We start from the raw sequence: 13,794 nt of genomic DNA, 5'->3' as shown, positions 1-13,794 counted from the left end.
CAAAACCTCTGAAGACAAAGCGCTTTTCGGAGCTGGTTCTGGGTATGGATGTGCAGGTGGAAGACGTTCTGGAGGTAGCTGAGGTCACGCTCGTGGGCAGGATCAGAGGGCGGCCTGTATCAGGCAAAGCCCTCAGGCAGTGGGCGGAGAGACAATGGTTGGGTACCCCAGCGGCCTCTTTCATAACAAACTCTCTGGTTAAAGGATGGTTCATGGCCAGTTTCGACAGTAAGGAGGCATTGGAATGGGTCGAGGGGCAGAATTGGGAGTACGGGAACCGGCCGGTCTTCTTCAAAAGATGGACACCGCTCTTCGATGCCGCCAAAGAAAAGGTCGACGAGTTCCCTGTCTGGGTTAGGGCTCCAAGCTTACCTCCATTCCTCTGGGCGGATTCTGTCTTCAAGTCTATAGGGAACTTGTTGGGTACCTATCTGGATGCCGATAGGTCGTATCTTCATACTTATGAGAAAGCAGTGGCAAGAATCCTGGTGAGACTCAACCCCAAGGATGGCCTGGCAAAATCTATAACTTTGCGCTATAAGGAGTATGTCGTAGAACAGCCTTTGGATTATGAACTCCTTCCGTTCCGCTGCCATCGATGCCATGAGTATGGGCATCTGGCGAGGGACTGCCCGTTGGGAAGGAGAAGGAGGAGGACTCAAAGAGATGAAGAGGAGTGGGAAGGGCCTAGGAGGCATGTTGAGAGCCCGCTGGAGGAGTCTATTCCATTTGGGACTGCTGCGGAAGAGCACCTGCATCAGTCAGAGGAAGGAAAGCCCAAGGAGGACGGAGGCCCGCTGGTTTCTTCCGATGAACAACCGATGCTGGATCCTCCTACTCCTGTTCCGGCCGCCGTCAACGAAGATGAACAAACGGGTATGCAGTCCTCTCTAAAAAATCCTGCCTTTATATCTGAATCTATTGTCGGGGGTAGTTCTCTGTTAAATAATTGTAAGGATGTTATGCAAAATATTGATAATCTCTCTGCCGAAATGCCCTCCTTAAATCTGAACTGTGAGGATTTTCCCCCATTGGGTAAGGGTGCTGGGCCTTCTTCTGCTGCTCGCCATTATAATCTTAGATCACTCAGCAAGAAGTCGGTTTGTTCGAATGAGATTATGGAGCCTGTAGGTGGGTTAGGGGCTGAGACTCCTAAGAGTTTTTCTAAGAAGGGTAGAGGGCGAAAATCCCTGCTTTCAAAAACTCAAGCTAAAGCCGTTTATGATGTAGCTGATGGGAAACAGATGACAATTCCTGGGGCGCTTAGAGCAGCAAAACCCCCTGAGATGGTTATTAAATGATCTGTTTTTCTTGGAATTGTAGGGGTTTAGCTAGTAAACCCAAAAAACTAGCTCTAAAAGACCTAATTTCGCGTAATAACCCGGATATAGTTTTTCTTCAAGAAACATTGGGCAAAAGTATGGATATTGAATCGTCTCTCTGTTCTATCTTACCGGGTTGGGTCTTCATAGCTGCTGATGCTTCAGGTCACTCGGGAGGGCTTGCCATGGGTTTTAAGAAAGGAAGACTGAAGGTGTTAAATTCCTGGGGATTACCAAATGTTTTGGGATTGGAGGTTGTTTCCCCTGATTTTGATATCCCTTTGTTGATTGTTAATGTTTACGGCCCTTGTCAGGGAAGGGTTTCTTTTTGGAATGATCTCCTCTCAAAAGGTCTGATTAAAGATAAAAATCTAATAATTGGGGGAGACCTTAATTTTTCTTTGGGGACCGCCGAAGCTTGGGGGCCTCTTGCGAGGGAGGATCCCCTGACAGATTTCTTTTCAAATGCCCTTCTTTCTCATCAGCTGATTGATGTAAATATCATAAAAGCAAAACCAACCTGGAGGAACAGAAGAACGGGGGATGATAGAATTGCGAAAAGATTGGACCGGTTTCTCATCAGTGAAAGGTTGGCGTCCAATATTCCTTTGTTCCGGCAATGGGTGGGTGAAGGTGGAAACTCGGACCACTTTCCCATCCTGCTGGAATTCTCAAAACCCCCTCCAAAACCGGCCGCTCCTTTCAAATTCAATGCCTCTTGGCTTCAGGAGGACTCTTTCATAAAACTTTTCAATGAAACCTGGAGACATTCGGGTTCGGAGCAATCGGAGAATAAAGCAGGTCGCTTCATGGATAATCTTAAAAGACTTAAGAAAGCAGCTATTGAATGGGCTTCAGCTAGAAGGAAAAAACAAATTGAAGAGCTAGTCAGCATTGATGAGGCTCTGGGGGTTCTTGAAGACCCAGAGACTGATGCTTATGCATCTCAGGAATCGAAAGAAAGAATTCTGGCTCTGGAAAAGAGAAGAGCGAAGATCTTATTGGATAGAGAAGAGGAGTGGAGATTGAAAAGCAGAGCTATTTGGTTGAAAGCAGGGGATGAAAATACAAAAAAATTTCATAATTATGCAAAAGGGCGGAGGAATGCAAATACTATCTGGAAGCTGAAAGACTCTGAAGGCAGGGAGGCCTCATCATTTGAAGATCTGTCTTCTATGGGAAAGAATCATTTCCAGTCTCTCTTCTCCGATCCTGGGGGGATATCATTGCCTGAAATAATCAGAACTGCCCAGGCTTTTCCTCGGTTTGTGGAGGAGGAAGAAGCTGAAGATCTTTTTAGAGAAGTGACAAAGGAGGAAGTAGAAAGTGTAATAAAGTCTATGGCGAAAGATAAAAGTCCAGGGCCCGATGGATGGACCATAGAACTATTTACACACTTTTTTGAATCTATCGGGGGAGAAATTACTGAAGTAGTGGAGGAATCTAGAGTGAAAGGAGAAATCTATGGTCCGTTCAATGCAACCTTCATAGCCCTTATTCCAAAAAAAGAAGACCCTGGTTCTTTCGAAGATTTCAGGCCTATCTCTCTGTGCAATACCATCTACAAGATTATAGCAAAGATCATTGCGGTTCGCCTGAAACCCATTTTATCTTGCTGTATTTCAAACGAGCAATTTGGTTTCCTGGACGGGCGACAAATTCATGAAGCTATCGGGGTAGCTCAAGAAACTATTCACAGTATCAGGCAAGCAAACAAAAAGGGGGCAGTGCTCAAAATAGATCTATCCAAAGCCTATGATAGGGTCAGTTGGACGTATTTAAAGTTGCTCTTGACACATCTGGGCTTCCAGGTGGGCTTCATAAATTGGATCATGGGATGTATCACAAATGTAAATTTTGTTGTCCTGATAAACGGAGCTGCTTCTCAATTCTTTAAAAGTCAAAGAGGGCTGCGTCAAGGGTGTCCGCTCTCCCCCCTGCTTTTCCTTCTTGCTGCAGAAGGCTTGAGCAGACTTATTGCAAAGGCAAAAAGTTCAGGTTTGGTAAAAGGTTTGGAAGTTGCTGTTAATCTGTTCATTACACATCTGCTTTTTGTCGATGATATTCTTTTGTTTTCAAATGGGAACTTAAATGAAATTTTAGAGATTAAGCGCATTCTTGATCAGTTCCTGAAAGCTACAGGGCTTCAAATAAATGAAAGGAAGTCTCAATTAATCTTTGAAGGCTTCAATAGACAAGAGGAGACTATGATTGCTGCTCACCTGCCCTTTGGAACCTGTAATATGGAGCAGCCGTTCAAATATCTTGGTTTTTGGCTTAAACCATCCTCTTACAGAAAGCAGGACTGGAATTGGCTAATAGCGAAGATTGAACAAAAAATATCCCATTGGAGTTTCAAGTGGCTTTCTAGGGCAGGAAGACTTACCTTGGTAAATTCAGTCCTTCAGGCTATACCGGTTTTTTGGGCAGCATTGACCTGGATCCCAAAAGGGATTCTCCACAAAATAAAGCAGATTTGCAGTAGGTTTCTGTGGTCTGGGTCCAAAGAGGAATCTGTCCTCCCCTGGGTGGCATGGGATAAGATCGCAAGACCAAAAGACTGGGGTGGATGGGGTTTGAAAAGTCCCACTGACTTCAGCCTAGCCTTAGCAGCTAAATCAGGTTGGAGAATCATCTCCATGGAGAATCTCTGGACGAAGGTAGTTAAAAGAAAGTACATTGACCCTACTCCACTCGAAGATTGGATTAGAACCCCAAACAAAAAAGGAAGAAACTGTTCTGTCATCTGGAAAGCCACTTCTGAGGCTTTTAAGGTAATTGAACAAGGTCTGGCTTGGCGGGTTGGAAATGGAGAAAGTTTGAGGATCGGTAGGGATCCGTGGGTAGGGTGTAGTGAGGGTTTTGCTCTTTCTCCTGGAATGCTCACTCACCTGGATGATATAGGAATAAGAAGCTTAAGGCAGATTGCAAATATGGAGCAGTCATCTATATGGGGGCAGGCTTGGAAGTCTGAAGCCGATCTAGGAATAGATCTCACCTGGAGAAATGAATGGCAGCTATTCCTTCAGGAGCTTAGAAGATCCAATGTAAGAATAAAGGACAGGCCGGATTCTCTGGTTTGGGCACATGCTGAGACAGGGCTATATTCTCCAAAGGCTGGCTACAATTTCTTGATGAAGAATAAAGGCTGGAATCCTCCTGTTTGGTGGTCAAAGCCTTTGTTCAAACTTAAGTGTCCTAAAAAAGCTAGAATCTTTTTTTGGTGCGCCTTAAATCATAAGATTCCTACATGGGAAATTCTACAAGCCCGGTTTAAGCAGGGACCTGGAAGATGCCCTCTGTGTTTTGCTGATTCAGAATCCATTCACCATCTTTTCCTATCATGCCCTTTTACAAAGCAGGTCTGGAATGAAGCGGAAAGGCTCTTAAATGTAAAATTAAGGTGGGAGGGAGATAGTATGACCACAGCTTGGGAATATTGGTGGAACCATTTTCAAGAGAGGAACCTGAGGAATTTGCCTCCCATCATTTGCTGGGGTATTTGGATTGCAAGGAATCGTAGTATTTTTAGAGAAATGTCGACCCCTGTGGCTGCTATTGCCATTCAAAGCAATGCCATTCTTGATAGCATTCCTGTAAAGGAGGATCCTGCAAAAATTGATCTGCGAAAGGAGCTTCGCATTAGAGATGGGATACCGTGGGCTTTCTTTGACGGGGCGACCCAAAACAATTCCACGGGTGCTGGGTTGTGTATACATCTTAGTGATTCTCACTCACTAAAGGCCTCAGTGGGAATCGGGATGGGAACAAATAACTTTGCTGAACTCACTGCCTTAAAGCTGCTCCTTTGTTGGCTCATCCACAAAAATATTCTTACAGTTCAGATTTATGGAGATTCGATGAATGTTGTTAACTGGGTTAATGGGAAATATAGATGCCAGCACTACATGTTGATGCCTTTACTAGAAGAAATACAAACCTTAAAACAGCAGTTTAATGTTTTTTCTATTGACCACATCTACAGGGATTGCAACGAGGAGGCAGATCGGCTTTCTAAAGAAGGTCTGCAGCAAGCTGTGGGCACTTGGAGAGTAACAGAACAGTTTCAGGATCAGATCCGTGTGTCGGATCTCCCTCCAAATATATAATGTTTTTGTTTTCCACTTATATGCACTAGATTATCTGTGTTTCATATGATATCGGTGGCATATGTCAACTGTGTTTTTTCCTTTTATATACTGTTATGCTCTGGATTGATAGAGCGGATTGTGAACTGTTTACTGTATGGGTTTTTTCTGGGTTGTTTTCCTCATGAAAGGAGACCCAGGAGCAGGGTTGCAGGAATCGCCCCCCCCCCCCCCGGATCCTAACCCGGAACCGCGACCCGTGCGGAATCGTTCCGGAATCTCCAAAAGAAGCGCGATTCCGAATTTGAGGTGGCGCGATTCCTGGTTTTAAAAACGATTCCTGCCATATAGGTTGCGTTGCCCCCGGAATCGCGCTTCGGAAGGCGATTCGGGCAAGAGGTGGCGCCACGCAACCTGCCCGGAAGCGCACGCCACCCGGGCGCAACCCGCACGCAACCCGCGGGGCAGCAAAATAAACATATTTTTTTTTTAATTTCATTTAAAATTTAACTTAACTAAGCATTAGGGGGTGGGTTAGGGTCAGTTTAGGGTGAGTTTAGAAAAGAATAAAGCCCCCATTCTCTTCTCATTTTCTCACTTTGAGTTTATGAGAGTTGGAGAAAAGAAGAGAGGAAAGGAGAAGAGAAGAGAGGAAAGGAGAGGAGAAGAGAGGAGAGCTTGGAGGAGTGAAGAAGGAGGAGCTAGGAGAAGGAGGAGGAGCTTGGAGCAAGAGCTTGGAGGACTTCATCTACAAGAGCTAAAGAGGTAAGTTCAAACCCCAAACTCCCTTGTTTTTTTGAAAAAAAAATTGTATTTTTCTCCTCCCTCTCCTACTCTTTCCCATTGTTTCTACTTGCTCCTTTATTTACAGGTTGTCCACCACCTATATCCATATTCCAAGATGGTGTTCTTTTGGCTTCTATGTATCATTCCACTCTTGGTTTTAATGATGGCAAGGGTGAGGAATAGAGGGGAAGAGGAAGGGGATGAACTTGGTCCTAATAGTAGTGACCCAATGTATGATGAGGAGGAAGGGTTTGAAGAGGAAGGGGATGAACTTGAAGGGGACACTGAAGCACAAGATGGGAAAGGTACATCAAATCCCTTGTGGAACTATGTGACCAAACTTGAAGGGGGAAAGGGTGGTGGATCTTACAAATTTTTGTGCCCTCATGGTTGTCATGGAGAAAAACCATATACGGGTTCATATACCCGTCTGAGGAGGCATCTTTGTGGGGTGCTGGACAGTGATGAAAAAAAGGGTTCTGTGGGGGTAACCATTTGCCCAAACATTTCAAGTGAACAAAGACAAAAATACATCCAAATAGAGATGGCTGCACAACGAAAAAACAAGAAACAAAAAACTCATTCTGAATCAAGTGCAACCTCTAAATTTGGTAGTTGCCCATCTCCTCATGGTACTTCTGCAACCTCTGGAGGTAGAAAAACAATAGGGGATTTCCTTAATGTTGCTGGGAGGGATGATGTGGATGCAAAGATAGTCCGTTTTCTTTGTGCTTGCGGTGTACCATTCAATGTGCTTCGCTCTCCCTATTGGCATGACATGGTAAAGGCCATCAATGAAGCCCCAAAAGGATACAAGGCCCCCAACTACGAGAAAGCTAGAACAGTGTTATTAGAAAGAGAAAAAGTTAAGGTTCAAAGAGCTTTGACACGTTTTACACATGAGTGGGTGGATTATGGGGTATCCATTGTATCAGATGGGTGGACAAATATTAGAAACCAACATTTGATAAATGTTCTTGGTGTTTCTTCTAGTGGTGCAGTATTTATTGCATCTCATGACTCCTCCTCCATCAGTGCAACTGCACAAAACATTGCAGATCTCCTATTGAAATCAATCAAAGATGTTGGTCCGAATAATGTGGTTCAAGTGATCACAGATAATGCAGCAAATTGTAAGTTAGCAGGAAAAATTATTGAGCGTACTCATCCACACATCTTTTGGTCTGGGTGCCTGGTTCACACATTGAACCTTTTGATGCATGATATTGTGAAACACAAAGATTGTGGGTGGATTGCTGAGGTTTACAGGAAAGGGAAGCAGCTCATTAAATTCATCACAGGGCATACAAGGGTAAACTACTTCTATGGCACTTACTCCAAGTTGCAATTGCTTAAAATTGCAAAGACAAGATTTGCTAGTTATTACCTCACCTTTAGGCGGCTAGTGAGGGTGAGACAAGCTTTAACTAATCTGGTGTGTGCTGAAACATGGGATGAAATTAACACTGACACAGATGGTGCTAATGCAGTCAAGGACACTGTTCTTGACAGTTACTTTTGGTCACAGGTTAAATATGTTTTGCAATTCACCAAACCAATTTATTACATGATCAAGTTTGCAGATTCAGATCGACCAGTAATTGGGGAGGTGTATGAGCAAATGGATAGCATGTTGGGGCAGATTAAAGACATTGTTGAGCCTAGAGATACCACCTTGTACAATTATATTCGTGAAGAGGTGCAAAACCGATGGGAAATGCTAAATATTCCATTGCATGCATTAGCATATGTTTTGACACCTAAATACTATCATCCATCATGGCTTTCAACACCAGCACCTGGGGGGGGAAGCAGGAAAAAACCACACCAAGATAAAGAGGTTCACGAAAAATATATGGCTGCATTGAGTAGATTAATCCCTGATAATGAGGAGGCTGCATTGGTACGGAGACAGGTGAGCAACTATACGAGCAACACTGGTCCATTTGGGAGCATGCATGCAATTCAAGATCGAGAGCATTTTTCTGCTCTTGAGTGGTGGAACATGCATGGAGGGCCTACTCCACTTCTACAGAGTTTGGCATTGCGGGTGCTATCACAGGTGGTAAACACTTCTTCTGCAGAGAGGTGTTGGAGCTCTTATTCTTTCATCCACAGTGTTAAAAGGAACAGGTTGAATTTAGACCGGGCAGAGAGCTTGGTTTATGTTCATTACAACTTGCGATTGTTGTCCCATTACTGTGAAGATGCAAAGTCTAATAAAGACTTGTTGACTTGGGACAAGAATCCAGAGGAGCCCAATTTGGAGGATGGAGTGTTGCGACTAGAGCAATTAGAGGATGCTCTTATCCAGGTATGTCCATTGTGGTATGAATTTTCCAATTTTCCCTTATAAAGCATTTCTCTAATTCATGTTTTTAATTTTTTTGTTAACTAGTGTTTTTTTTTTTTTGCATGAATTTTTTGAGCGATTCTAGGATGATGATGACCGTGTTGATATGCCACCACCCCCACCCCCATCTGGTCCCTTGGTTCCTAGGTTCCATGGTTCAACACCAACAGCAGGGGGTTCTTCTTCATCAGTTCCAGTGCCACGACTTACACAGGGACCATCTTCTTCATTGCCACCACGTGGAGGCCCGCCATCACGTTCTATTCGTGGTGGAAGGAGGAGAGATTAGTAGATATATTCACAATCTACTTCTTTTTGTCATAGATTACTCATTAGACTTGTAGACTTGTGAATTTGAATTTTGAACCTTTTTGGCTTGGCGGTGACCAAGTGACATATTTTGTAAACATTATTATTTGAATTTTGGACATGACAAATGTTGACAGTTGCTCACTTGCTAGATAAATCATAATATGCTCTATGTTTTATGTTTTATAATATGCTTAAATGTTTTATGTTTTATAATATGCTTAAAAATTTGATGTATGTTTGTAATAGCTAGAATATAGATGATTGTTGTACATACTAGTAACTACAATGGAATCATGGATGCCATATCTATCTTGATTTATGCAAAAATATGCATGTTTTCATGTCTTCTACAATTAATTTGGTATTTGGGATGTTTGTTTTGAGTATAAATGCAAAAAAATATAAAAAAATATATATATATAGCAGACGCTTCCGCGGACGCTTCGCTTCCTAGATTTTTGGAAAATGACGCTTCCGCGCTCCGCGCTTCCGCTTCGCTCCCGCTTCGTGCAACATTGCCCAGGAGAGACTGTGGACTTCAGCTCCTTTTTGGTTATGGCTGTTCAGGCCGAGTACAGGAGAATTTGTTAGCGCTCTGTAGGGGTGCTGATGATCTTTCTCAGAGGAGCCTTTGCTCCTTATCAGGCAGTTTTTTGCAGAATGTTAACTCATATGCTTTGTAACTTTTTTATTCCTTATAAAAAAGTTCGCTTTTTTTCCTTGGAAAAAAAAAATGTAACATCCTCTTAGAACAATGAATATCAGGAATCCACTTTGTACTGACCATATACCCTCACAAGTGGTAGACCGAGCTTTACATTAAAGCCTATTTAATTGACAATATGTATTCTCAATTTTAATTAAATTGAACTTAAGTATTCTCAATCTTAATTATCCTATATTAACATACATGACATATTAATGTTAAGCACATGGTACTTAACAACAAACTCTATCATATTTATTAAAAGGTCTATAAATATTTATAAATATTTGTGTTGTATGGCCTTATCATATTTATATACATTTTTATGTCGGCTGTCAGTATGTTGAGTATATTTATATTTATAGATCTTCTTTTAATAAATATGATTAGATTATTCATATTGCTGTTTAATGTACGTATCAGTTTTATTAGTTTTGTGATAACATTTATTAATTTGGAGGATAGTTAATAACCATAGGTTCTAGGGTTAATACTTAAATGCCAGAGTTGAGCACATGGTTTTGCAGAGTATAAATATTTCTAAGAGGGTGTCCTTTCATTAGAAGTAATGTCACTTAATTAACCTATGAGCTTTCATCATCATCATTATCATTATTTGTTTTTTATTGTATTTTTATTTTATTTACTATGTATTCACTTTTAGGCTTTATGTATGTAGCATCCTCTTAGCACAATGAATATAAGGAATCCATTTCGTATTGAGCTTACCTTATACCCTCACGAGTGATAGACCTAACTTTATAACAAAGCCTATTAGGTAGAAAATATGTATTCTCAATCTTAATTATCCCATCTTAACATCCTTAAATACCAGATTTGAGCACATGGTTTTGCAGATTATATCATCTACCATGGATTAACATCTACTTTCAATGAAAATGAAATTAAGCTGCGAAAGCTTGAGCAAACTACGAGAATGTCGCTGCTTCATAAATAGGCATCAACTCAAGGCCATAACCAAGATTTAGACACATTCTAGATAAGTAGCATGCATCCAACCCATCAAGTACGGGAAAAGTATATTTGAAATTTACTAATGTTCCTAACTAAAACCAGCCACCTACTTGTACATCAACTGACCACATCAAAACTTTGTCAAAAATAATCTCGCTTGAATCCAATTGGTTTATGGCAATTCTTATGATTGTTATAGAGACAGGAACAAAGTTTTGCATTGTCCCTACTTTATTCTTGAACAGATAGTTAAAACAATACACACTGAAATATTAGGCACTTACTGAGAATTAAAATACAACACTAATATTTCATTCAAATGCAGCACATATTACATTATAAATCAATATACATGTAAATCAAGACTTTGACATCCAGAAGCCAAATAGAAGTCACCTATGACAACCCTGCCAACATATTACCCCACTTGAACAGAATCTAAATCTTTCTGGGAAATGACAATCCTGGCTAAAATCCAGAGAACCAGACATGTCTATATAGTATATGGCATACCAGTAATATGATCTGCAAATTTGTAAGCATGGTATCACGTGACTATTAGTTAAACAATAGTACTCTACGGAAGCATTCATGACAATGTAAACATAGAAAGAAAAATATGCTTTTCAGATTTCTAAGAAATGGCAATCCTGTCAATCCTGACTAAAATACGGAGCACCAGAAGTGTGTATATGGCTTATCAGTAATATGATATTCAAATTTGTAAGCTTGGTATCAAGTGACTATTAGTTAAACAATAGTATTCTAGGGAAGCATTCATGACAAGGTTATCATTTCCAGAAAAATCCACTTTTCAGATTTCTATGGTTTTCAAAACCAAGATCACCAAAACCAATCCATAAGTCAAGCACAGACGATTGAATTCTACTTCTAGGTTATAACCGTGTAGTTTTATAGATACTGGACTGTGACCTTTTCAAGACAATCTTAAAAGACTCATTATATTTTTGCAAATCCAGAAACAGGTTCAGCCATGTAGCAGTACTTTCAAATCCACTAGTTTAAAATAAAGGATGAAATGAAATAGGACATTTAATGCAAAGCCACTGATCTCAAAGAAAGAATTTTTTCTTCCTAGTGTTGAACTTCATAGAGTGCACCTATTATATAAGCCCAACAAGTGTTGCCAAGGTAGAAAAGTAATGACATATAAAACTTGTGCATTTGTTTCTGCAGCTAGCTTATAACAGCTCTTATCTTAAGGGACCTGAAGAATATCCTGATTTCAAAGGGATAATGAAATGATAATCTACAATCAATACATAACCTTATAGCTTAAATTTGCAAGGTCACACAATTTGTATCATTCATAATGCAGTATAGGATAAGAAAGACACAAGATTATCAACAATCCTTGCAAAACTATAGCATTATGACAGGCTGTAAATCTAATATCACCAAAATATAACAACATATTAAAGTTGTTTTACTTACACACATAAAAGTAATTACAAATCATATATTTGAACCCACCAAGAAACCAATCTTACCAACATCATCTTCAAGTTTTGCATTGTTCAATTCAGTAACAAGCTTTGCAATGGAATCCTTTGTACCATTCTGTAACCCATTCAAAGCCCACAGGAAAACAATTAGTTCTGCCATAAACCAGTTATTTTCCTGGAAGTAAGCACTCAAAAAGATTTACTGCATTGGAGAAAAAAAACATCAGAGTTGACAATAAACCAACCCCCTATGCATTAAAGAAACGAAGGAAGCTGGAAACTCTATATCACATGAATTCAACACGATAACAATATGTACAATATAAAAAATATTGACTCCATTAATTAGATCACAAAGCTTGTGCTTTTTACAATAGGAAAGTAATTATATCCCAATTTATGCTTCAAAAGTATCCCTAAATTCTAATTTCTATGGTCAACAAGTTTTAAAAAATATTAAAACAAATGCAAGATGCAGACAATGAACGAAAGAATTCACTGCTTAAAGCCACTAAAACATATATGTAAAAGTACAAACGCTCATTCCCCCGACAGGTTCTAGTATCATTTTTCAATGAAAAGCAATACAAGAGGGAGAAAATAAATAAGATGTATCAGAGGATTAGTAGAAAGAGCAAATACAAAGTTGGAAGTTTAACCTAAATTTTGAGACCAATCTGGGCAACTTTCCCTTCGTATAAGCTCTTGGAAATTTTGCCTTGTATAAGCTCTTGTGCATTTAGCGCTTAAAGTCTCAAATACAGGTTCTATGATTTTTTTAAATGAAAAGCATTATGAGAGGGATAAGATAAGTAAGACCTATCAGAGCAGAAGTAGAAAGGGCAAATAGAAAGTTGGAAGTGAGAAGCAAAATTTTGGGACCATTTTGAGAAATTTTCCCTTGTATAAGCTCTTATGGGTTTAGAATAGATTGCAGGAAATGTCCATCCAACACCTGCACCGGTACACAACTCTCCAAACCAATCCCAATTGTTTTGGCTTGGCTGATCTTTTCAGCCAAAAATATCTGTGATTTTTTCAAGGGAAAAAAAGTTGTGACTTTTTCATAAAGCAAACGAAAAAATCGGAAGGCCACAAACATGGGTGATTTAATTAGTGTTATAACAACCGAACTAAACTGGACCCAAGGAACGCAATTGTTTATTTGCAAACAATAATTTATGAGTGGGGCATCCTGATATTCAACCATACAGCCATACTAATTCTATGTAATTAATGGTGATGTTACTTAAATTTTTAACATTACCATTGATTGTTTCAGGATGCTTCAGAGTGGCTCCAACCTCATCAGATTTCATATGGAGAATGTGGAATTTTAAATCCCACTCAAAATCCAGTAGACTTAACAATATTTAGGACTTCGGGATTGGTGGGATTGCAAACCTTCCATTGGAGTCTGTCATGAATGAGAGTATGGAACTAACATTTAATCAAGAGCACCAAGCCCTCTATGTACCTCGATGTTATTGACATTGATTCTTGAACTCCACTATCATGTAAAAATGTACCCATCACTCACAAAATCTCAATTTGACATGTTAAGGTTTCTCTATCTTATTTTAATGCTTAGAAGATGATATCAATAATGAGGATTCCAGTATAGGCAAACATTTTGAGGATATGTATGCATTTGTTGCAGCATGATTTTTTTTTGGCCTCTAGAGTCTAGAGGCCATCTAGAGCCTCTTTGTTGATCCGGATTTAAGCAGGAACGCAATAGATTACAGAGATAACCATAAATACAGAGATGCGATAACCATAAAAA

General features: G+C 40.1%; 1 protein-coding gene across 1 annotated transcript in view; it reads right to left on the bottom strand.

Moving 5' to 3' along the window:
• TIM (triosephosphate isomerase) overlaps positions 1-13,794 on the bottom strand; it is a 353,432-nt gene that overhangs the window by 243,938 nt on the left and 95,700 nt on the right. The window contains exon 3 of the mRNA XM_089404394.1: positions 12,054-12,123. Within this exon, the coding sequence (XP_089260520.1) occupies positions 12,054-12,123 (70 nt within the window). The remainder of the gene's footprint in view (positions 1-12,053; positions 12,124-13,794) is intronic.

This window comes from Pinus tabuliformis, chromosome 2_2, assembly GCF_031772625.1.
Source record: "Pinus tabuliformis cultivar Carrire ecotype Pingquan chromosome 2_2, CPIR1, whole genome shotgun sequence".
Lineage (NCBI taxonomy): Eukaryota > Viridiplantae > Streptophyta > Pinopsida > Pinales > Pinaceae > Pinus > Pinus tabuliformis.
Note: the sequence above shows the minus strand (reverse complement) of the source record. Positions and strands in the feature narration are given on the sequence as shown.